General features: G+C 38.0%; 1 protein-coding gene across 6 annotated transcripts in view; it reads right to left on the bottom strand.

Annotated features, from left to right (window-relative positions):
* Positions 1–26,248, bottom strand: part of filip1.S (filamin A interacting protein 1 S homeolog) — a 108,589-nt gene that overhangs the window by 7,485 nt on the left and 74,856 nt on the right. For 5 of the 6 annotated variants that reach the window (XM_018265491.2, XM_041564667.1, XM_018265490.2 and 2 more), the window contains 2 exons: positions 23,189–23,362; positions 21,401–21,579 (listed from right to left, as the gene is read on the bottom strand). In XM_018265491.2, the coding sequence (XP_018120980.1) occupies positions 21,401–21,579; positions 23,189–23,362 (353 nt within the window). Of the gene's footprint in view, positions 1–4,689; positions 4,857–21,400; positions 21,580–23,188; positions 23,363–26,248 lie in introns of those variants that run through there. The other variant, XM_018265493.2, reaches the window with a different exon arrangement.

The raw sequence follows: 26,248 nt of genomic DNA, 5'->3' as shown, positions 1-26,248 counted from the left end.
TTTATAATATTTTTCATGGCTTTCATAACAAAGCACTGAACAACAGCATAACACTAGGCTAAGGTGGCTGTCTTCTATCTATTCTACACATTACGTCCAGCTTTATGAATACACATTATTTAGGCTCCGCCTAAAAAGGTCCAGTAATACCAGGATATGAAGATATCTTAAAGGGATCTTGTCATCGGAAAACATTTTTTTTTCCAAAATGCATCAGTTAATAATACTACTCCAGCAGAATTCTGCACTTAAATCCATTTCTCAAAAGAGCAAACAGATTTTTTTATATTCAATTTTGAAATCTGACGTGGGGCTAGACATTTTGTCAATTTCCCAGCTGCCCCTGGTCATGTGACATGTGCCTGCACTTTAGGAGAGAAATGCTTTCTGGCAGGCTGCGGTTTTTCCTTCTCAATGTAACTGAATGTGTCTCAGTGGGACATGGGTTTTTACTATTGAGTGCTGTTCTTAGATCTACCAGGCAGCTGTTATCTTGTGTTAGGGAGCTGTTATCTGGTTACCTTCCCATTGTTCTGTTGTTTGGCTGCTGGGGGGAAAAAGGGAGGGGGGGGGTGATATCACTCCAACTTGCAGTACAGCAGTAAAGAGTGATTGAAGTTTATCAGAGCACAAGTCTGACTTGGGGCAGCTGGGAAATTGACAATATGTCTAGCCCCATGTCAGATTTCAAAATTGAATATAAAAAAATCTGTTGCTCTTTTGAGAAATGGATTTCAGTGCAGAATTCTGCTGGAGCAGCACTATTAACTGATTAATTTTGAAAAATGTATTTTCCCATGACAGTATCCCTTTAAAAGCATTTACATTCAGTTTTAGATCAGTTTTCCCTTTTGAAGTTTCTGAAGTTGTTTTGATGCTGTACTTTTTTTCAGTTTTAGTTTAGTTTTGATTAGTTCTTGAAGTCGTATTATCTAAACCTTCACTGAACAAAATAGATAAGGTGGGGCTTTTTTAAATAATAGATACTAGTTTGATGACCACAGTAGAACGGATAACATTAAGGGTTAGTTCACACAAGGAGATTCGGGGAGATTTTGACGCCTGGCTACTAATCGCCTCGTCTTCTGAGCAACTATTTCCCCGAACTGCCTCAGCGTTTTTTCCCATAGGCTACAAAGAAAAGTCGCCTGATGCAAAGGCGGTGATGCGTTTTCTATAGTACCCTGAAGTTGCCTCACACACTGTGTGCTCTGGGAACAGTGGCTTCAAATCAGTTCACTACACAAAACATATTTACAAAGTATACTGTCTCACCCCCCCCCCCAAAAAATTGCGGATACTTTTCATAAATGTATTTGTGTAAAATGTGTCAAAATACTATCTGCCTAACATTGCCCAGGAGCAGTAACCTATAGCAACCAATCAGCAGTAAGCACTGACTGGTCACCTGTTTAAAAGCAAACATCTTATTGGTTCCTATGGGTTACTGCTCTCAAGCAAACTGGGTGCTTTGTAGTACATATGGGGGTTAGTCTATTACTTTTACTTAGGGCCCGCTAGATCCAAATTTTAGTTAATACTCAACTAAAAAAAAATTCTACCAAAAGATTTTTATAAATTTTCCTACAGATGATACAAAAAATGTTTTTACAAGCTTAAACCTGTTGATGTTTTAATAAATCAGGGCTCTAGTTAAATGTTTCCATGTATGAATGATAGAACAAGTTTCTTAGTTGCCAAATTATGCTGTAATATTTACTGTGTTTCATACTGCTTTGTACTATTACAGTATTATTCCCATCATTGATAGTACAGAATGCCTATGTATAGACAGGGAGATCCCATGCATGTGTATAGAGATAATTTGCTTTTGTTTCTTCTTTGTTTTTCTGCCATATATGAGATGCACAATGTACTTGTGAAATAATAACGTGAAGATATTTCTGTACATTTCTGCATATATACAGTATATATATATATATATATATATATATATATATATATATATATATATATATATATATATATATATATATATATATAAAGCATAGTTGGTGCACAACGAAAAAAATCACATATCACTGCTTGTGTGCTGGTCCAAATATATCATAATAGCACCCAGAGACAAGCCGCACTCACAGGACTTGGTAAAGAAAATATGAAATTTTATTCAACGTTTCAGCCTCTTAACTTGGGCCATCTTCAGGAAGTGCCACAAGAGGCTAAAATGTTGAATAAAATTCAATATTTTCTTTACCAAGTCCTGTGAGTGCGGCTTGTCTCTGGGTGAGATACAGATTGAAGTTTTATTAATAAATGATTATGAGAGTGCGGATTCTTCAGGAAGTCGGCTCGAGTGTAGTAGCCGAAACATTGAAATAAAGTCTACCACGTGTTTTTCATCAAAGCCCTAGGAGTGCGGTTTAATTTTTTCGTTTGTATGCTGTCTATAACCAGCACCCAGGCATTTCATTGGTTGATTGGTGCACCAGCTCTGAACTCTATATATATATTGATTTTTGGAGGGGATTTGTTTGAGTCTGATTTATTTTCAATGCAAAAAAGTAAAATGTTAGGTTTCCTCTGTTATAAAGTAAATCTAGCCAATGCCTTAATACTGACCTTTAAAATTGTATTTAAGGTTTGTACTGGTTTTCATATAACCAGAGAACTCCCACTTTTACATGTCAGTAGTGGCAAATGTCATTAACATGCAAAGTACAACACCACGGGCAGCTGGCCAGACAATACAGTGCAATCTGCTGAATGTTTGTTAAAATGCTAAATAGTAATTAGCTTTTATATCACAAAGATAACATACACATTATATGATAATATATATGATATCCGATGATATTGGATTTTGTTTCTCAGAGATACTACAGCTCATTTAGAAAGGCTAGCCACAAAACTGGGCCAATTAAAACTCCAAACATCAAGCCATAAAGAGAAGTATTGTACTATAAATCAGTTATCCAGTTGAACCTGCTTTCATGCAGCTCACCTGCAGCTACACCTGTTTGGGCAGGTGGTAATTTTGTAACTGTTGCAAATCTTTCAGGCTACTGGTATCTGATGCAAAATGGTATTCAGGTGTGGTATCCCTTAGGGCTAGTCCACACGGGGAGATAGCGACGCGTTTGCGGTCGCGGCGACAAAGCGCCGCGACAGTCGCCGCGACCGGCGCAGGCGACAGTTTTGTATGGGCGCCTATGTAAAAACGCCTGTGCTAACCACACGAGGCGATGCGCTTTTCAATAGTCGCCTGAAAATGCCTCGCCAGGGCTGATGGGATAAAAACTGATGATGTCGGAAATCATTTTTTTCTCATTGAAATATGTTGAGTGTCAGATGTCAGATGTAAATGCAGCTGCGTTGCATGATGTTGCATGGTAATATACAAGTTAATGTTTAGTGACAATGGCCTATTCCTAGCAACATTTCAATTGATTTATATTTTATGGTTTTTGAATTATTTGCCTTCTTCTTCTGCATCTTTCTTGCTTTCAAATGGGGGTCACTGACCCCAGCAGCAAACATCTATTGCACAGTAAAGTCTACAATGTTATTGTTACTTTTTATTACTTCTCTCAATCCTTTTCATTCATTCATTCATTCATTCACACCACTGCCTCGTTGCTAGAGTAAATTGGACCTTAGCAACCAGACCGCTGCTGACATTTTAAAGTGGGGAGCTGCTGAACAAATGATAATAAAAAAAAAAACATTTCTAAAAAAGTGACCGTTTCCCAAAACATCACTGTATATAGTTAATAAATGGGACAGTTGTGTATTGTATACCACTGTCTTCATCAAATCAAAAATAAATTAAAGGTGATCTACTGCTTTAAGGCAGGTGTAAACTCCAGAGTTCCCCTTACTTTGTATCATGTGCAATTTGTCAAAGCAGGCTGAACCTGTTAATTAATGCTAAACACAATTTGTAAATAGGTTTTTAGGGCTCTTACAGACGAGCGTTTTAGCTGCACTCCCCTGCATTCCAGTTTCATGCGTTCAGCCGCAGGGGAGCGCAGGAGTAGATGCACTGAATTCTGTTCAACGGGGCTGTACTCACACAGACGCATGTAAGCGCCGAACGCAGGAAAAATGCAACATGCTGCGTCCCAACCTGCGTTTGGGGCTTACATGCGTCTGTGTGAGTACAGCCCCATTGAACAGAATTCAGTGCGTCTACTCCTGCGCTCCCCTGCGGCTGAACGCATAAAAACCGAAACGCAGGGGAGCACTGCTAAAAACGCTTGTCTGTGAGAGCCCTTAAATACCTTCAATATTGCTCTTTGAACTTGTGTAAAGGAACCTATAAAAATGTAGAATCTCTACTAAATCTAGAATCAAACAGCACACGAGGTGATAATAACAGATATTTAAGTTCAACTGGTTTAGTGTCACTGAGTGGATGAGAAGAAACAGTTCTTATTTCACTGAGCATAAACGTGAGCAATAAGCATATGCTCCAGCCCCTCACACACACACCAAAATCAATTATACCTCCTTTGTTTATCTGCACAATAGTGTTACCAAATGGGCAACAAGCGCACCACCCCATTAGAGGTTAGAAGCAAAGTAATGAGGTTAGTGGTTTAGTCTGTGTCCTATGCTCATAACATTTCAGTCCTGTCTTGGTCAAGAAGTCTTTCTTGCATTGTCCATGCTACAGAAGGGCTCGCTCAAGATCACAGGCATGTAATCCTAACAGCTTTCACTTACCTTTGCCACTAGACAGCAGATAGTTTGCAAGGCATACAAACTCTCCACGGAAACCTCAGCAGGCCTTTTTCTGGCCCCTTTGCCATCGCATTCCAACCATGTCATTGGAACAATGAAAGGTGAATGTTGTGCACAAGAGCTGGGACCACTGTCTGATGATGTCATCCCTACTAGCATGTTTCATTATTGTTCACATCAGAGGGGTGGAGCAGCAAATCCCCCAAACCGAAAAAAAATAAATAAAAAGCTGCACTGCTTAGAAACTTTTCTGCAGTCAAACTCTCCCCAGATCCACATGTTAGCAACAATGTGCGCACATACACTTCCAAAACAAATTTTGTGGGCCTCCACCCCCACCCACACAGATTTTAAGAATTTAGAATCTGCATGTGCTGCTTTAAGGGTATAAACGACTTTCTATATACATTGAATTTTAAAGATAGAAGAAAACTAGCACTTTCATATTTGTGATTTTTACAACATCTCTGTCTTTAGGTTAAAGAGTAGGACAAAATGAGACAATGGGTTCTGAGACAAGGCTTGGAACAGTTCAGAGGAAAAAAAATAGTATTTGTAATGCAAATCATTCTCAGAGCTTCCCCAACTCAGCAAAGGGAGGGGGGGTTCAGCGAATAAAAGGAATCAAAAATGAAATTCATTTGACTGTCTCATTCTACTTAATGTTGTGCTAATGAGATGTAGGTTGCTCCCATTTATCAGTATTAACTGCTGGAAGACTGTAATCATTCCACATTTTGCTGACTTCTAGATGCACAGCTTGATGTGGGTAAAACCAGAAGCATGGCAGAGAGAACAACAAAAGCTGACATGATAGGAGGAAAAGAATGGCTTAAAACTGTTACTGACCCCTTTTAATTTGTACAGTCTATTCCAAGTTAATAAAAAAAAAAAATATATATATATATATATATATATATATATATATATAGTTCCTTTTTATAGTTAAAGGAGTTAAATACAAGCACAGCACAGGTTCCATTTAGATGATGTAGTGGGAATACTGCTTGAAAAAATTGTGTAACATAAAAAAAAAAAAAAAAATCTGTCTTGGTTACTGGAATCCTGCCAGTTTCATGTAATTAACTGTTTATGGGCTTGATAAAATCCAGAGTATAACAATATTCACATGCACTAAAATGATTTTCAGCCTCTTGCCTGTTTTATGGACTGATTGTTTATTAATTCTTGTAAACAGCCGTTTGGAGGTTTATACCAGCACATCACACTGGGAAACAGTAGCATCCAATTGCCAGGGATTAAACAAGAGGCTCCAAAGAAGTGAGCATGGGGCAAGCAAGTGGAGCGCCAAGGGTCATGAATAGGATCTACTCAGGATATCAGAGTGTCAGCGTGTGCCAGGGCCCCCCATCAAAAAAATCTTTGGAGGGGCTGCAGAGATCCCTACTTGGCCCCCCTGCTTGCCTACTCACCCCTTCCACTAGCCCACTTTTGCCTTTTGCTGGCCCATTCCACCACCCCTCCACTATCTTCTGCTTACTGTGACCTCCTTCTCCACTCACAGGTAGGAAAGCAGCTGGAGAGGGGGCAGTTTTTTTACTGCTATAGAGAAAGCAGTACCCTGGGCCCCCAAGCGACCATGGGGTCTGCTTTGTCTATAGTTACACCACTTTATTGGGGAATTATGGTAGTTGTGAAACAATAGTTTTCAATGGGCATATGAGTCTTTAAGGACTATAACAGACTAGCATTTTTACCTGCGCTCCCCTGCTTTCCGGTGTCATTCGTTCAGTTCCTGGGTAGTAGACAGACTGAATTCTTTTCAATGGGGCTGTACTCACTGATGCATGTAAGTGCCGAACGCAGGTTGGGATGCAGCATGTTGCATTTTACCTGAGTTTGGCGCTTACATGCGTCTGTGTGAGTACAGCCCCATTGAAAATAATTCATTGCGTCTACTCCTGTGCAGGTAAAACCGCTTGTCTATAGGGGCTCTAAAGGAAGGGGTCTGGGGATAGAGGTGGTCCTACCTTTAGCAGTTGCGAGTGTATGGTGGCTGTGGCGGTAGTGATTTAATTAGGAACTTTGTCACAGCAAAAGGGTGGGGCCCCCATTGGGTTACCAAAAAAGGGGAGATATCAAGGATAAATATGCATGAGGAGTGTGTGATTGGTTGAGCCTGAAGGCAGGTTTTAGCAAGGAGTCTCAGTAGCCAACTGGGTTGGGGAGATCATATTCAAATCAAAAAATGATTCTCCATTTAAGTAAAAAGCCACCATATAAATTTGGTAAATATAGCGGTGCCAACAGAGACAAAATAACAGTCAATTCTTGTTTATTGAAACCGACTAGAAAATGTGCATAGTTTAGCTTTGTGTACATGGGACGTTTAATTCTAAAACCAGGACTACATTTTCTTCCATAGCAGTAATCCATAGCAACCAAGCAATCCTTTCCATACATCACTCTTACTACAGCTGAAAGCAAATTGCTTAAAAAGGGTTAAGAGTATGTCAGTTTCATGGATGACATTGAAACAAATGTAGAAGAGCCCAAAACCATCCCTGACGCCTCCAGTTCATGTGAATGATGAACACTTGATAATGTCAGCACTGGCACTTTTTGCATATCCTTCCTAAATTGAAATACATGCTTAGCTGGTTGGGTAGTATAGTCGAAATTGGGCAAACTTTAAACCCAATCTGGGAATGTATGACCAATATAACTTTTTATATGGCACAGTCTTGCTGTTTTGTTCTATGAAGATTTTCATAAATCTGCTCTACACCCTTTGAATTAATTTAGGTAGACCATAAATACATTTACAGTAAATAAGTGTTAGGGGTCCGTTTACTAAAGCGCGGTAAAAATATTCGCACAAAATATAGACAAATTTGTCGCCAAATATGTTTTCGCCAGTTTACTAACCTGCGGTAAATATACATTTGCAAATTTTTCTTGCTCAAAAATATGCTTTTGCCAGAAAATAACGCTACGTACACATTAACACCTGGTTTACTAAACAGCGAACTGTGCAAAAGACAACATTTTTTGTCCTATGTAGTGGCGTAAAAGTATTTTTTTGCCAGAAAATTCTCAAGGTCTAGGAAATATCCCATAGCACTTTTTACCCATCATTCTTTGCTGACAGGAGAGAGATCTGTAGCTATTGCTGACAGGATGTTTTGGCTTCTGCTTCTATCTGTTGCAACAGCAGCAGTTTCAGCTCAGAGTCTTATTATTGGCAGCGGGCATCCAGGCCCGGATTTGGGGAGAGGCCCCCTAGGCCCGGGCCTAGGGCGGCAAGATGTTAGGGGCGGCAAGCAGGCCCCCTAACATCTTCTCTATAACATAGTAAAGCGGAGCGGTCCGTGACCGTCACATTTCCAAACAGAGCAAACGCCGCCCCCCCCCCTATTGACCCAGCGCAGCAGCTTGTGTGGACTCCTGCTGTGCGCCTGCCTCTACTCTACAGAGAGTAGATAGCAAGCGGTGTCGGTGCAGATCTCCACTTCTTCCAGTCTGCGCTCTGTGACGTCACCACGTTACCATGTAACTGCGCATGCGCGCTTCATCGTGACATCACTTGGCGCGCTACACGGGCACGCACGGCGCCAGAGTAATTAGAAATAGAGTCTAGAGGATTGGGAAGGGAGCAAGTTCAGGCAAGAGCTGCTGAGCGCATGCGTGCACAGAAAATACGGGGGGGGCACAGTAGCTGGGCCTAGGGGGGGAAGGAAGGGTAAATCCGGCCCTGCGGGCATCACAGTCCAAGGATTCGTCAGCCTCTACGCTTTTTTGGTTTCATTGTGTTTGTTTTATTGTGATTGCCTACATTAAACTGCGCATTTCTATGAGATTGACTGGTATCATTTCTTGTTCATATGATTCTATTGGCAGAAGGCTTTATATGATGCATATATGTTTGATTGGTGTTACTCTGGTGATGTTGTGGTATAATCATCAGTCAATAAAGTTTATGAGTTTTGAAGATGCATTTCTGGCCATAAATGTCACAGTAAAAATTGCCATAATAACCGCCATAAAACAAGACTATTTTATAGCATAAATATTCGCAAAAACGTACTTTGTCTCCAGAAAATTCGCAACACGCTAAAAGTACCTCTAACGTAAGCTGGTTCATTAACGTAGTTACGGCAAGTGATCGCAATGACTTCTGAGTGCATCGCTATTTAGTAAACTTGGTCGCTGCGAATATTCTGGCGGAAAAATATTCTCAGCGATAACATGAGGAAACTTAAAGTCAGATTTACCGCACTTTAGTAAACGGACCCCTTAGTGCATATTGGTGTTTTAACAAATGAACAGGTATACCTCTTTCCCAGTGCCATTTATACTATGTACTGGACAAATATTCAATGATCATTGAGCTTGAATATCCAAAGCCTAGCCATTACATTTTTTTTATCTGTCAGTATTTTTAAAAGTTTTGACATGAAGATCCTGTTTCTAAAACATCTACAGTAATTTGCGTTATAGCAATGTGTTTTTCTGGAAGACTTAGATGAAATAGTGCATTGCGTTATTTATAGCTAATCCCACCTAAGAGTACAAGAGCTGACAGTTTTGAACTGCATCCAGTTCTTCTCAGATAAGCTTGGATCACACCCAGAAAGTGGCAAACTTAATATTAAATCAAATCCAAAATACCTCCAGGCAGTTTTTTTTTAAACGAAAAACGATGTACAATGAACAAAAATGACTAACCTTTAACTAACCTTTAAGATGTATGTTTGTGAAGGGGGATCTATTCATTAGTGCAAGAAACTGTGTAAGTATAAGCTCCATCAGTTTTCTGTATACAATCTAATACTTGTTCTGCAACTTTGTACAGACACAGGGAGACTTTTTTAAAAATGTTATATATATTTTAGAGTGATAGGTTAGAAGAAATGAACATCCCTCCATCAGCTCTACCTATAGAAGTTAGCACGATATCCTTTTATTACTAGCAAACCTGTTCCATTCCGTTTCAAATGTGTGAAAACCTAGAAAAGGTTGCAAAACAACAAAAAAGTGGCGAAATGCATTCAAGTCAATTTGGAGTTTTTTTGCACTATGTTTTTTTTGCATACATTGATGTCAAGGGGTGTTTTTTGGAACAAAGTTAATTCTGTAAGCATTTTTCTCACTCCAAATGCATTGAAGGGAATGGATGTTATTTTTCACTGTGTTTTTCTTGTGTTTTTTTGTATTGAAGATTTTGCCCATGGTTCTGCTAAAAACTCTTATTGGTGAAACACAGAAGGATTGCACAGAGCAGAACTTTATGGAAGCGCAAGCAGTACATTTTGATACAAGTACCTATAATGAAAGTGATTTTATGCACTTTCTATATGGTAAGTTAAAGGGAAACTATACCCCTGCACATTTATACAAATAAATATTTTTCATGAAAAATACACTGTTTTAATAGAATGTGCTATTAAATCCCAAAATGAAAATCTACCATTGGAAGTACTTGTATCCACCTTCTGATTACTCTGAGTAAGTTTCTATGATTTAATTGTAATAATAACAGAACAATACCCCCTTTTTTATTTATTATCTCTGGGTTAGTTAAGTTTAAATGTTGTCAGGTTTGGCTATGGTGCTCTACAATCTGCACTTGCGCATGTACTAGGGCCCATGGGATAACCTCTTCCTTGAGCCAATGCATTAGGCAATCTGATATTACACTTTGAAACACATTGCTATATCAATCTTTTAAACACCAGAAGAGCAACAACCAGCATTTGTCCATAAACCCAATTTACAAAAGTAAGCTAGGAGATTTAGCTGCCCAGCATTTTACTACTGAAATTGCCCATCCCTGAGGATGTGTGGTGCCGTATGAACAAGTAGTAAAGGAGTTCTCAGTAAATTATTGGCTTTGGCCCTGTATTGGCAGGTTCCACCTTTTTATCAGTTCTTCTTCTTCTAAAGAAGCTTGTGAGCCTTCAACAACAAGCACATAACAAGCCCTAGGCCTGCTTACATCAATTACACAATATCTTTGCTTTTAAGAAGCTGTGTTCTTTATTACTTGCAGATCAGTTTCCTTTGCAGGTGATGCGGTTTCAGCATGACATCATTGGAAGAGCAGCCAAATGTATCTGCATGCCAGGATAACTAAAGACAGAGGAATGTTTTATCACATCATAGCCAATATGCACTTTGCCGAGAGAAGTTAAGGGGGAGATAGGGGAAGAAAACAGAGGAAGGCTTTGCCTTCGGCATGTAAGTTAACTTGATGGATGAAGAATACAAGGTCATTGAACTCCTGTTATATTCATGTCAAATTCTGCAGTATGAGTGTAACTCCGTTCCAAACAGGACAGCACAGCATTTACTTCATGGCTTACTAATTGTGAGCAGCAGGGAGTGCAAAACAGATAAAGAATCTTTTTCAAGAAGCAAACATTCTAGATGCAAACTTCACACAAATCCAGAATGTTTAGTAGAGTGATTGCCCCAAATGTGACAAATAGATTTGCACTCATTTATATGAAATGCATAATTACATCATTCAAAAATTACTGTACAGGTATGGGACCTGTTATCCAGAATGCTCGGGACGTGGGGTTTTCCAGATAAGGGATCTTTCTGGATAAGTGATCTATACATAATTTGGATCGTCATACCTTAAAGGAGAAGGAAACCCCCTGGGTGCAAAAACCCTCCCCCCTCCCCTGTGTTGCTTCCCCTCCCTCCTCCCCCCTGGCCTACCTGTCCCGCTGGGCAAATGCTTGATAAATCTGCCCCTTAAAGGAGAAGGAAACCCCCTGGGCGCAAAAACCCTCCCACCCTCCCGTGTGTTGCTTCCCCTCCCTCCTCCCCCCTGGCCTACCTGTCCCGCTGGGCAAATGCTCCTAACTTGTTACTTACCCCTCTGCGCTTGTCCAGTCCACGGAGTTAACAGACACCATCTTCTCCCAAGCGATCTTCTTCCTGCATTGACCAGCGATTTTGGCGCATGCGCAGTAGGAGCATTTCGCCAGTACGGATCTACTGCGCATGTGCCAAAAGTCACGAAGTTTTCCGTTTTCACTTCGTGACTTTTGGCGCATGCGCAGTAGATCCATACCGGCGAAATGCTCCTACTGCGCATGCGCCAAAAACGCCGGTCAAAGCAGATCGCTTGGGAGAAGATGGCATCTGTGAACTCCGTGGACTGGACCTGCGCAGAGGGGTAAGTAACAAGTTAGGGGCATTTGCCCAGCGGGACAGGTAGGCCAGGGGGGAGGAGGGAGGGGAAGCAACACACGGGAGGGTGGGAGGGTTTTTGCGCCCAGGGGGTTTCCTTCTCCTTTAAGGGGCAGATTTATCAAGGGTCGAATTTCGAAGTAAAAAATACTTCGAAATTCGACCATCAAATTTTAATATTCTGAATTCGAATATAGAATTCAAACTTTTTTCATGGAATTTGGGTATTCAGCGGTTGAAGTAAAATCGTTTGATCGAATGATCAAATCCTTCAAATCGAACAATTCGAACTATTTTATCGTACAATCGTATGATTTTACTTCAACTTCCAAAAACTTTGAAAAATGCTGTAGAAGGTCCCCATAGGCTAACATAGCACTTCGGCAGGTTTAGTTTGGCGAAGTATTGAAGTCAAAGTTTTTTTAAAGAGACAGTGTTTAATTTGGCGAAGTATTGAAGTCAAAGTTTTTTTTAAAGAGACAGTACTTCAATTATCGAATGGTTGAATATTCAAACTATTTTACTTCGAATCGAATTCGAAGACGTATTTTTTTACTTCGAAAATTCCCTCAAATTCACTTCGACCCTTGATAATTCTGCCCCTAAGTCTATCATATAAACATTAAACAAACTAAATAGGCTGGTTCTGCTTCCACTAAGGACTAATTATATCTTAGTTGGGATCAAGTACAAGTAATTCAGAGCTTTCTGGATAACGGGTTTCCAGATAACGGATCCTCTACCTAAAGTTGTATTTTTAATAATTATGGATGTAAAATAATTTTCATCAGGGATCGTAGCTGACAGTTTTCTTTAGCCAATTGAATTAACCTTTATATGTTAAAAGATCAGCCCTAGATTAGGTTGCGGTGCACAATTGTTTTTCTGACATTTACTCGTTGGTTTCTATTGCTATGGATTCATTAATTTGTACTAAAGCAACTAAAACAGATTATGAAAAACCACATCTCTTCTTAAATTAATTTAGTTTGGAACTGTGGAACTACAAATGTTTTATGTCTTATATCTAGTAAAATTATTTAGACCAGATTTCTGCCAGAGCTTGACAAAATTTGTTAATTTACCCATATAACTAACACATTAAATAAACTCAATAGTCTGGTTTTGCCTCCAATAAGGACTATTTACTGTATATCTTAGTTTGGATCAAGTGCGAGCAACTGTTATTATTACAGAGAAAATTTGGATTATATGGCTAAAATTGAGTCTAAGGAAGACGGCCTTTCCGTAATTCGGAGCTTTCTGGATATCGGGTTTCCGGATAATGGATCCTCTACCTGTAATTGTATTTTTAATAATTATGGCCGTAAAATCATTTTCATCAGGGATTGTAGTTTTCTTTAGGCAATGTAATGAAAAGTGCCTTTTTTTAAGCTTTATATGTTAAAAATCAGCCCTAAATTAGGTTGTGGTGTGCAATTGTTTTTGTGACATTTGCTGGTTGGTGTCTATTGCTATGGACGATATCATTAATTCTGTACTAATGCAACTAAAATAAATTATGAAAAAAACTCATCTCGTTTTACATGAATTCAGTTTGGAACTGTGATAGCCACAAACTTGAGAAAATTTGGCAATTTACTCATATAACTAATGACTAATTTCAGCCATACCTTTAAAGACATACCCTTTCACTCCCTTACATTGGAAGACTGAAAAATCATTCAGTGTCAACAAACTGTAAACCCTATATACTGTATGTGACTGTTCCAGAGTCCAATAATCCCCACTATATTCGACCCTGCAGTGTGAATCAGGCACTGGGCTTGGGGATTTCATTCTGGTGCTCAGTATTATGAGTACTTTGATGAAGAAACTGGGTGACAGGTCAAAATTATAAAAGTGTATCAATCATTTTGAAGTGCCCCATAGCTCTTTTGTTGTATACAGCCTGTGTGGAAGTTCTCATATTGTGAGGCAGGAGTACAAGGGTTTATGTGTATAAAGGCATGGGGTCCATTATCCAGAAACCTATTATCCAGAGAGCTCCGCATTACAGATTGACCGTCTCCCATAGACTCCATTTTATCCAAATAATTCAAATTTTGAAAAATTATTTCCTTTTTCTCTGTAATAATAAAACAGTAGCTTGTACTTGATCCCAACTAAGATATAATTAACCCTTATTTGAAGCATAACCATTCTTTTGGCTTTATTTAATTTTTACATTTTCTAGATCCAAATTACGGAAAGATCCGTTATCCGGAAAAACCCAGGTCCTGAGCATTCTGGATAATAAGTCCTATATCTGTATTTGATCCCAATATAATTAATCCTTAATGAAGGCTAAACAAACCTTTTGGGTTCATTTAGGTTTTTTTTTTATTAAAGTCAACATTTTTTTTTAGTTTTTTTACTATAAAATACAAATTTTTAGTGGAAAAAAACTAATTTTTTTTTCAAGATTTATTATACCCCGAGGATGGAAAAAGTCAGAATCTGAAAATCCTCCATCCCAGACCTGAGGACGTTGTATATAATTCAATGAGAGAGGTCCCTATACTATTAGAAAGTTTCTGTGGTCTGTGCTGGAATTAGCACAAAAATCAGACTATTTCAGGCTTTTTGGGCAAAAACCCAAAGTTTTCGGGAAAAAGTCGAGGGATTCGGGAAAAATTTTGGATAACTGGTCCAATACCTGTTTTATCATTTTTAATGCCTTTCTGGATCTACATCCACAAATGAAGGCTATACAGAAGCCGCAACTTGTAACATTCTGCAGCAGGTTGGAAAGTATATAGTTTAGAAATCAACATTGAACTCAGCTATTCCTGTATCCTGCTGTAAAGTCTACCCACAATAACCACCACACATCTAGGTGCAGTTTTATCTAAAGTTTGGGTTTTCATCAATGAAGAAAACTGAGTTGTCAGTAAATGTGCCTTTGTTTATCATTAGTGATGGGCAAATTTGTCCCGGAGAAAAATTTGTGCAACACGAATTTTGATGCCCGCGTCAATTTTGACACTGGCGTTAAAGTCAATGAGCGTCCGAATAATGTTGACGTGCAACAGTTTTGACGTGAGCGAAGTTTTCGTGGTGCGTCCAAAATTTTTTGACGCCAACGAATTTTCACCGGCGAAATATGGAAATTTGCGGTGAATTCGCGCCTGGCTAATTTATTCGCCCATCACTATTTATCATTCTTCCGTAGCTGTTTTCCTGAAAAGATGTGAAAAAATGTTATAAAAAGACACAACTTTCCCATAGACCTGTAATGTGATTTCCCCAAAGCACAAACACCTTGGCCCATAGGGAAAAATCTTATACCAATAGGTGAAGTGGTGAAATGATGTGATAAATGAGCCAGATCATTCTTTTCTGTGCTCTATATGTGTGATGGGTCTGTCCTTTGATCACAACCACACATAGGGGCACATTTACAAAGCTCGAGTGAAGGATTCGAATTAAAAAAACTTCGAATTTCGAAGTGTTTTTTGGGCTACTTCGACCATCGAATGGGCTACTTCGACCTTCGACTACGACTACGAATCGAACGATTCGAATTACAAATCGTTCGACTATTCGACCATTCGATAGTCGAAGTACTGTCTCTTTAAGAAAAACTTCGACCCCCTACTTCGGCAGCTAAAAGCTACCGAAGTCAATGTTAGCCTATGGGGAAGGTCCCCATAGGCTTGCCTGCGATTTTTTGATCGAAGGATATTCCTTCGATCGTTGGATTAAAATCCTTCGAATCGTTCGATTCGAAGGATTTAATCGTTCGATTAATCGTTCGATTTGCGCTAAATCGTTCGACTTCAATATTCGAAGTCGAACGATTTTAGTTCCTAGTCGAATATCGAGGGTTAATTAACCCTCGATATTCGACCCTTCATACATCTGCCCCATAATGTGTCCTGTAATATGATAACCGTACATGCTGTCCTTGAGTAAAGCCTGTCTGAGTAATTGGACACTGAGGGAACTCACAGAGATACACACTTGGAAGCAAGTTATTTGGGACAATTTACATATTGCAATTTGCTGCAATAGCAAATGGAAAAATGTATGGATTTCAGTCACCATGGATCAGTTAGTATTGGATTCTGTCAGTCTAATAGGCATCGGTTTATTCTGTTTATTGAAGTTAACACACAAACTCGACAGAATGCAATTGTCTGTTCCATTTCACATATACAGCAATACAAATTTTACTGAAATGCAATCTTTGCCTATCGCATTATTTCACATTCATAAACCTATTTATGTGTTAACAAATTTACAACAATTCCTAATAAAAGAGGAAAAGGAGAGGGGGGAAAAAGGTGGGGGGGAGGGGTGGAGTGAGACCTTCTGGCGGTTGAGGTATTATATTTGTCTTAGCAACAGTCCTTCTCTATATAGCCAAATATTCCATACATCCTCAAATTTACTGAGCCTATTATTCATTAAAGCAGTAAGCTTCTCCATTTCGATAGACCACCACAATTTGTTTCGGATTTCCTGCATAGTTGGAGGTGGGCCCTTCCATTTTTTAGCTATTAAGCCTCTCGTGATTAGGCAGAGTTGAACACATAATTTATGTTCATTGTATGTTATCTGTTCAGGTTTACGCAGCAAAAGAGCTAACCAAGGATCAGGTGGCATTGATGTCGCCAAGGTGTCATTTATCTTTTTAAAGACTTCCTCCCATAATCTGTATATCGTAGGACAAGTCCACCACATGTGCATTTCATCTGCCACTTCCCCACATCCCCTTGGGCATAGATCAGAAGAGTTGAACCATTTATGCAACTTCTTAGGAGTATAATACCAGTCATGATAAATTTTATACGCATTCTCTTTAATATAGGTATTTATAGAAGCTTTTGCCATTACCTTATGAATATTCTCCCACTCCTCCATTTCTATGGGCTCCCCTAGTCTCTGTTCCCATTTCAGCATAGTAGGTGTTTTCCCCTGTGTATATGTAGCATCCACAAGACCAGAGTATAAAACACTGATTTTATGTTTGCGTAAGGGATGATTACATAGGGAGAAACGAGACATTTTGTTTTCTATAGACATTAGAACATCTTTGGAAAAGGGATTAAACTTTTTCCTCAAACTGCAAGAAATGGTTTCATAGCTTGGTCATGATAATAAAGAGTTCCATTCTGATTTCCAAACATTAACCTTGACTGCGTTATACAGATAATTCACGTGTGTTTCAAAATGCTTAATTTCAAATGAAAACAAACCCGTGGTCATTTATCAGCCCTTTCTTTATAACGTGGACCTTTGAGCAATAAAAAAGATGATGATACAAGTCAAGAGGATACACTTGTTTTGTTGTCTCTGTTGCTAAGTGCCACATTAAAAAAAGAATACTGCTGTATTTATTTTTATTCATTTCTACTTAAAATTATGCAAAACAAATGGTTCATGTCATGCCTCTCTTAGTTATGCCACAGAGTACAACATTCCTTTTTTTTGCCTCCAAGGTTGCAGCACATGGCTTCCCAGAATCTCACAGAACCCAGAAGTAGAGCATATTGCACATGTAAACAAGGACAACTATAAAGAGAGCACAGCATAGGCAAAATGTATGTTTGTGGTCTTATAATTCATCTTTTGGAGCACTAGAGCATTATTTTGTCTAGTCTAGTCCTGCACTTAAGGGCCAATGCCCAAACCTTGTGTACTTTTTGTCCTCCAATTTGTGCCATATGTTATCCACTTACTTAGATTGTAAGCTCTTTAGTATAGAGGCCTCTGGCTTACTGTATCTCATACCACATAGCACTTGGGGGTTATTTACTAAACTCTGTGTAAAAATCACGAAAAAATTGAGATTTTTTTTAATGAAATCTGACTTTTAAAAAATCACTAATTTTTCAGAATTCATTAAACCCTGAGGAAAAGTCAGAATCAGAAAATTTGGCATCTCAGACCTGTCGAGGTTGCATATAAGTCAATGAATGATTTTTTAATGTGCGCTGGGTTTCGTGCAAAAATCAGATGAAAAATCTGAAAAATTTTGAAAATCTGATTTTTTTTTCCCACAAGGCAAATTATTAGGAAAATGCAATAATAAATAAGTGTAAAGAACCCGATCGGATTTGATCACAGTTTGTAGCACAAAATACGGAGATAAATCCGGACTTTGATAAATAACCCCCTTAAGCTCTGTATTTATTGAATTTATTATACTTGTCCTCCCTGTGTGTACTTTTGTATATTGTAACATTGTACAGCGGTGCGTATCTTTGTAGTGCTTTATAGATAATAATTAAAGTTATAAATACATGTTAAATGTTCTGATTTGAATGTCACTGGGATTTGCTGTGCAACTACTGGCCAATCTTGTCGGCCAATTTTCTCAAAACATTTAATCAGGATGCATATGGCAAGTGGCACCAACTGCAGACATGCATTACATTGCAAATAAGTCTGGTTGGAGCCTATAACAATAAAATAGGGTTTCACTGGGTTTCACTCAAATTATTAGATGAGCACCATCCCTAAATATAGTACTCTAACCTCCGCTTGTACATGATATTGGGCTCCAATTGGACACTGATATATTTGCAGTTCACCTGCTTATCAGCCCATTTTCTGCACCAACAACAACCCAGAGTTCGCCAGCAGGAAACTCCTATTTCAAATACTGATATCTGGTGACTTTTACAGGATGCTGTAAACTGGGAAATGTGACACTCATCAATTCTTGGCACGGCTTCACGTGTAAGCACTCTTATTTATTAGAAAATGAGCTGCTGTACTGAGTACAGATTTATATATACTGTTTATATTTAGCCTATTGGCTGATTTAATAAATGTCTGCAAATTTTTAGAATTAATCAATATCCCCACTCATATTTGCCAACAAGGCCAAAAGTCACAAATTGGTACACCTGGTGATATGTGCCCACCTGTTCCCAACCTTATATTGTATCGATTCTTCCCTTGAAAGTGTTGTATTCTTAAAACTGATTGTTAGAGGGCATGTTATGAAATTTCGAGGTTTGGATTGAAAAAACATGGTTGCGTTGAAAAAGTTGCAACAGAATGTCCACAACTATTTTAGCATGATCACATTTTTGTCTTCCTCAAGCACCAGCTTATTTAAAAAAAACTCTCAAACACATTGTGCCAAGGTTTTCAGGCGACGTTTTAGGTTTTAGAAAATACTTGCGCATATAATTATGTTCAGTTTTCTTTCTGCATTTTTTCTCGACTCAAGAAAGAAAATGTCTATTCGATTTCGGATAAACCAGCCCCTTAGGGGCAGATTTATCAAGGGTCGAATTTTGAAAAAAAAGCTTCGAAATTCGAATAAAAAAAGACCAACAGAAATGTATTTAAAAAATTGAAGGACCGTTTTTGTTCGAATTCTTATCATACTAATCAAAGTAATAGCGCATTCGATCGAATTTTAATCAAAGTTTTTTTTAAAAAGTCCACCATAAAACCTAGAAAAATAGGTTCTAGGAGGTTCTCCATAGGCTAAAACAGCAATTCGGCAGGTTTTAGATGGCAAATGGTCAAAGTTGAAGTTGAAAAAAAAATACATGTCAAAGCTATTTTTGTGTACTTTGACTATCGAATAGGCAAAAATTAGATTTGAATTTGAAAAAAATTAGACTATTCGAATTCGAAATTTATCATGTACTGTCTCTTTGAAACTTCGTCTTTGACCATTCGTCATCTTAAACCTGGCGAATTGCTGTTTTAGCCTATGGGGGACCTCAAAGTTTTTTGGGGCAAATCCTTCAATTAGAATCGAATTGATCGAATGCGCTAAAACTTCGAATGATTCGAATACAGCCTATTCACCCGAAGTTCAAAACGTTGATTTTTAAATAAATTTCAATTGGTCTTTTTTTATTCGAATTTCGAAGTTATGGGAGTTCAAAAAAAATCCCACTACTTCGAAATTCGACCCTTGATAAATCTACCCCAACATGATAAATTTCGATATTCGAATTTTCTAATTTTTTTCAAATTCGATTGAAATTTGGACTATTCCCTAGTTGAAGTACACAAATAATAGCTCGAAATTCGATTTTTTTTTACTTTGAATTTTCACTTCGACCCTTAAATCTGCTCATAATTAGTGTCATGCTAATATTTAAGGAGATATCATATGGTGCATTATACAGATAATTATACAATGTTTACACTTGGCCCATAGATGGATAAGACATATTTTAGCATTAGATGAGTAAACTAACTCATGCTCATGATGTCTGTTATTTCAACATACCGTATTTAGTGGGGTCTGCATCATGCAGGTGCACAGGCAACAAAAAGGACTGAATGAAGAGTATTCTTATTTTTAGATAATCAGATCATCTATTATTGCTTTCTTGGGAGAAGGTGGCAATCCCCTATTTATGGGTCTCACAACACATACACATATTTAACATGGATGTTCATCCTGGATCACTCCAGCTGTGGTTTAAATAAACTTCAAATATCCCCCAACAGCTGAATGCTATTATAGGATCATTGGAGCTGTAATTCTAGAATAGATTCAGGACTACTGTTCAGACATCCCTGATATCTATAATATTTGGCTTCTGCCATCCCATGTGTCCAGGTTCCAACATGTCTCCAATTCCAGGAACCAACACATGAAAAATTGTAATTGTGAAGTGCTGCTTCCCAAATCCTCCTTTATGGTGAAGTACCAATGTGGATTATTTCTGCAGTCATTAACCATTAATATCATTTTGCACAAATCAAAGATTGAAAAAAATATCTATGGTACTGTACGTAATTAAACTGTATTTGGAATACAGACAAATTGAGCATTTATGAGAAACCTAGCCTGCCAATGAAATTGCTTTAATATTACAGGTATGGGATCCGTTATCCAGAAACACGTTATCCAGAAAGCTCTGAATTACAGCAAGGCTCTCTCCCATAGATTGCATTTTATCCAAATAATCCATATTTTTAAAAATGATTTCCTTTTTCTCTGTATTAATAATACAGTAGCTAGTACTTGATCCCAACTAAGATATAATTAATCCGTATTGAAGCAAAATTAAGCCTATTGGGTTTATTTAATGTTTACATGATTTTTTTGACTTAAGATATGAAGATCGAAATTAAAGAAAGATCCATTATCCAGAAAACCCAAGATCCCGAGCATTCTGGATAACAAGTCCCATACCTGTACTGAGATCAGTGTTCTTAGCAACTATATAATGTTTAAACATCAAACTGTAGACTGAAATAGGTAATCATCCACATTTTTTTGTTGGAAAAGTAGATCAATGTATTAAATGTATTAAGAATACTGACAATATTATAGCTTATGAAATATTATGGAAAAAAAAACACCACATGCATCGCACCACAACCTCACAGTTTCAGTTTTTCACTTACACAATATATTTTAAGTTCCTTTTGACTTTATAAGCCCTCCAAGCCAGTTTATTTTAGCAGCAATAGTTAGAATGAAGCTTGTCATGACTTAAAAATGAATTTCTTAATGAGACAATTTCATTAAAATGTAATTTTGCTGATTATCACTGCTGGCTACAGAGCAATATTTGGCTCAGACCCTCACCTTTCACGCTCCTGCTCCAGAAGGTTTGTGAAGTCGTCGCTTTTGTTCATATAATCCACATGTTTGTGTTTTTCATTCTCCAGTTCATATACCGTGCGGCGATGGCACTTCTCTGCCAACAGGAGCTGCTCTAACATTCGACGATAGGTTTCCTTTTGTTTTTCTTCAAGTCGGTCCAACTGAATAGGAAAGAGAGGAAAAAATAACTAAACAAACTTGACAACTTTTCTGCCCTAACTCTTCTGTTAAAAAATACTTGATATGATCATTAAAAGGTTATAAAGCTCCTAAACATTATTAATGTAGAAGCACTGGATTTACTTCAAATAGCATAAAGACTTCTGTCAATCTGCATCTTGCACAGAATTAATGTGAATTTACTTGTAAAGTATACCAAAAATGACTATTGTTTTAAAGGACCAGTTACATAAAAATTCATTAGTATAGAACGAAAAAAAAAAAAAAGGACAAATAAAAATTTTAAATCGCTAAGTCTTTATTAAAAACTTACCAAAACTCAGCGTGCGCTCCTCTTTAGAAAAGGCGATCCGGCGATCCATCGTTCGGCGCTCGATTTCTCCTCCCTGCTTGCCTTATAGGAGATAGCCAGGAAGGAGAAATCGAGTCCCGCAAGACGGATCGTCGCTTTGTCGTCTTTTCTGAAGAGGAGCGCAAGCAGAGTTTCAGTAAGTTATTTCTTAATAAAGACTTAGGGGCACATTTACTAAGGGTAGAATATCGAGGGTTAATTAACCCTCGAATTCGACCCTCAAGGTAAAATCCTTCGACTTCGAATATCTAAGTCGAAGGATTTACCGCAAATCCATCGATCGAAGGATTTTCCTTCGATCAAAAAACCCTTAGAAAAGAAATGGGAAAGGTCCCCATAGGCTAACATTGTAGCTGGGTAGGTTTAAAGTGGCGAACTATGTAGTTAAAGTTTTTTTTAAAAAAAGACAGTACTTTGACTATCGAATGGTCGAATAGTCGAACCAAAAATGCTGTTGCACTCTAGGGACTTATGCAGTAAAAAGCTTCATTAGAATCGACGTTTCGACCCTCAGTGGGGTCTCTATCAAGATCATATATATATATATATATATATATATATATATATTATTTGTGAAAAGACAAATATTATTATAAAGGTCAATGCAATTACTATTATCAATGAACTATTCAGCATATGCCTTATATGAAGGCAGTACCGGTATGGGATCCGTTATCCGGAAACCCGTTATCCAGAAAGCTCCAAGTTACGGAAAGGCCGTCTCCCATTGACTCCATTTTTTCCAAATAATCCAAATTTTTAAAATGTGTTTCCTTTTTCACTGTAATAACAAAACATTAACTTGTACTTGATGCCAATTAAGATACAATTAATCCTTACCCAAAGCAGTACCATCCTACTTTGATGATTAATGTTTACATGATTTTCTAAAACATATAGTTTAATAGTATTGTTTTTGCCATGAACACATGTTTAAAGATCCATTATCCAGAAAGCCCCAGGTCCCGAGCATTCTGGATAACAGGTCCCATACCTGTACTCTGTTCTTAATGGTAACTAAACTAGTATAAACATGTGTTCATGGCAAAAAAAAACCAATACTATTACCTTTTGTAATGTTTAACTGTTTTAATAAACTCAATATGGTAAGACCTCTTAGCTGTGAAACCACAGTTAACCAACTACATTAGTTTTTTTCTGTAAGTTGAATTTCCAGATATCCAGATGGGTGAATACAATGTAAATCTGTAAGACAAATAGTTAGAGTGACAAGTTACCTCTGCCATTGGTTTTTCATAAACATCTTCTACTATGGATTTATCTTGAGCAAGGATAGCATCTCTGTGCAGGACTCGGAGCACATCCTCTGGAGCTGAAAACCCATAATGAGATTCCAAAACTTCAGGTTTTGTTTTCTCTGTCTTTAGCATATGGATAACATCCTCCCTAGCCTGTGGGAATGTAACATGATATGATTAGAGAAAGCGATCATTATATAACACATGCTTACCTCATTCCTGATAAACTGACTTTTGGTTCATGAGCTAAATTCATTGGCTAGGACCTCTCCTACAATACACTCAGTTTGCCAAAAATACAGATTGCTAAATCGATTGTAAAACAAGTTGCTAAGAAACATCACTGTGTACTATCCACAACGATGGCGCATATTGAAGGTGCATTAGTTATGTTACATAAATGAAATAAGAGTGTATGTACAAAAAGTAACTTTCTTTTTGTTCTAACAAACTCTCAGTTTCTGCCTGTGTGATACAGTGCATTGATTTCCTTATGAAACCATGCCATTAAAGGAGAAGGAAACCCAGTTGGCGCAAAAACCCTCCCCCCCTCCCGTGTGTTGCCCACCCTCCCTCCTCCCCCCTGGCCTACCTGTCCCGCTGGGCAAATGCCCCTAACTTGTTACTTACCCTTCTGCGCAGGTCCAGTCCACGGAGTTCACAGAAGCCATCTTCTTCCAAACGATCTTCTTCCTGCTTTGACCGGCGTTTTGGCGCATGCACAGTAGGAGCATTTCGCCGGTACGGATCTACTGCGCATGTGCCAAAAGTCACGAAGTTTTCCAATTTCACTTTTGGCGCATGCGCAGTAGATCGTACCGGCGAAATGCTCCTACTGCGCATGCGCCGGTCAAAGCAGGAAGATGATCACTTGGAAGAAGGTGGCATCGGTGAACTCCGTGGACTGGACCTGCGCAGAAGGTTAAGTAACAAGTTAGGGGCATTTGCCCAGTGGGACAGGTAGGCCAGGGGGAAGGAGGGAGGGTGGGCAACACACGGGAGGGGGGGAGGGTTTTTGCGCCGACTAGGTTTCCTTCTCCTTTAACATATACGGACAGGTATATTTACCAATGATCATTATGAATAGTGATGGGCGAATAAATTTGCGACTAATTTCCGTGTTTCGCATCAAACCATTCTGAACACGTTGGAAAAGTCAAAACCGTCGTCATGCATCAACAATATTCAGATGCCCATTGACTTTAACGCCCCTTCAAAATTGATGGGAGTGTCAGAATTGACGTGGCCGTCAAAATTCACGTTTTGTTTCACAAATTTTGGGGGAAATTTGCTAATTTTTCAGCGACGTGAAACAGGACAAATTCGCCCCTCACTGATTATGAATCCTTACAAATTAATGGTATTTATATTTCAACTTTGATGAAAGGAGTTGTTCACTTTTTTCAGTTCAATTGTTTTCAGATTATTCCTCAGAAATAAAGGCTTTTTTCAGATACTTTTCATTGTTTATTTTTTACCGTTTTTTCAAAACCTAAGTTTGGCTCTGGTGTTTTTCAAAACCTGGCTCTGGTGTTTGAGTCTGGCAGCTCAGTAATTCAGGCACAGACTCTAAACTGTTACAATTTTGCAACATTTAGTTGATACATTTCTCAGCAGCATCTCTGGAATATTAGCAACTATTGTATCAAATCTAACAGCTGCCTGTAATGAAACCCAGAGATTCTACTCAGCAGGGACAAAGATAAGAAATGTATCAACTAATGTCTCAATTTAGAACATTTATAGGGTCGGCAAACCCCCTTCTTAGAGCTGCTTTAGAAGGTGAAAAATTATACTTTACACTTCAATATTAGAAAAACTGTTACACATAGAAAATAGAAAGTCATTGGAAAAAGTCTTGATTTCTTGTGAACTATCTGAAAACAACTAGTGGGCAGATTTATCAAGGGTCGAATTTCGAATTTGAAAAACGTTGAGATTTGAATTGAAAAAGACCAAGAGAAATTAAATCAAAGTTCCATTTTCGATCAAATAAGTACATTTTCGATTGAATTCGAATCGTATGAATTAACGTAATAGCGAATTCGAATTGAACGATTCAAGGTTTTACTAATAAAAAAAAAACTTTATAAAGTCCACCAATGGACTCCAACTAGGTTCTAGGAAGTCCCCCATAGGCTAAAACGGCAATTTGGCAGGTTTTATATGGCAAATGGTCGAAAGTCGAAAAAACACATTACATGATAAATTCGAATCGAATTTGAACTATTCCCTAGTCGAAGTACACAAAAATTAGCTTGAAATTTGAATTTTTATAATTCTAATCTTCACTTCGACCTTCGATAAATCTGCCCCTAGGTGTTTGAAGGTGAACAGCCCCTTTAAATTGAATTCAAAATGACTTGTTCTGAATTGATATAGTTCTAGTCAATGAAATGGTAAAGTATATTCAATTATAATATTGATGTTGAGCCATTCCACAGAAATAAAAATCGAAATTTCCTTGTCCATAACCTTCTGTGGGGTTTGACACTTGTTGGTGTTTAGAGAGAGAGAGAGAGAGAGAGAGAGAGAGAGATAGAGAGAGAGAGAGAGAGAGAGAGAGAGAGAGAGAGAGAGCAAGCAAGAGAACTACTTTATATTAGCATCATATAAAAATGGTGCCACATGAATATTAATCTAAGTGGCCTGCATATTTTGTACCAGCGGATGGCCAAATTGAACGGATTGCTATATGGAAGTTTTAGATCACATACATTTAATACATTTTGGAAGACCATGTTTGCTATGAAAACACCTGAGTTTGATCAGTTAAATCAGTCCTAAAGGGAGTGGGGGGGGGGGAATATGTAATCTAGTTGTCAATCAAAGAGTTGTGTGAAGCAGACCTTCCATTTTTAAACAGGCTAAATGTGTTATGTGTATGAACTCTAAAATGATAGCACCTGACTATTATATATAAATATATACAGCATATAATCAATATACTTCCTTTGTTTTTTATAAAATGGCTGTGCAGAAATGTACTTAATCAATATATACCAGCATGATAAATTACATATGTAAGTTAAACAGTAA

The sequence above is a fragment of the Xenopus laevis genome, chromosome 5S (assembly GCF_017654675.1).
Source record: "Xenopus laevis strain J_2021 chromosome 5S, Xenopus_laevis_v10.1, whole genome shotgun sequence".
Lineage (NCBI taxonomy): Eukaryota > Metazoa > Chordata > Amphibia > Anura > Pipidae > Xenopus > Xenopus laevis.
This window is presented reverse-complemented; position numbering and strand designations above follow the sequence as displayed.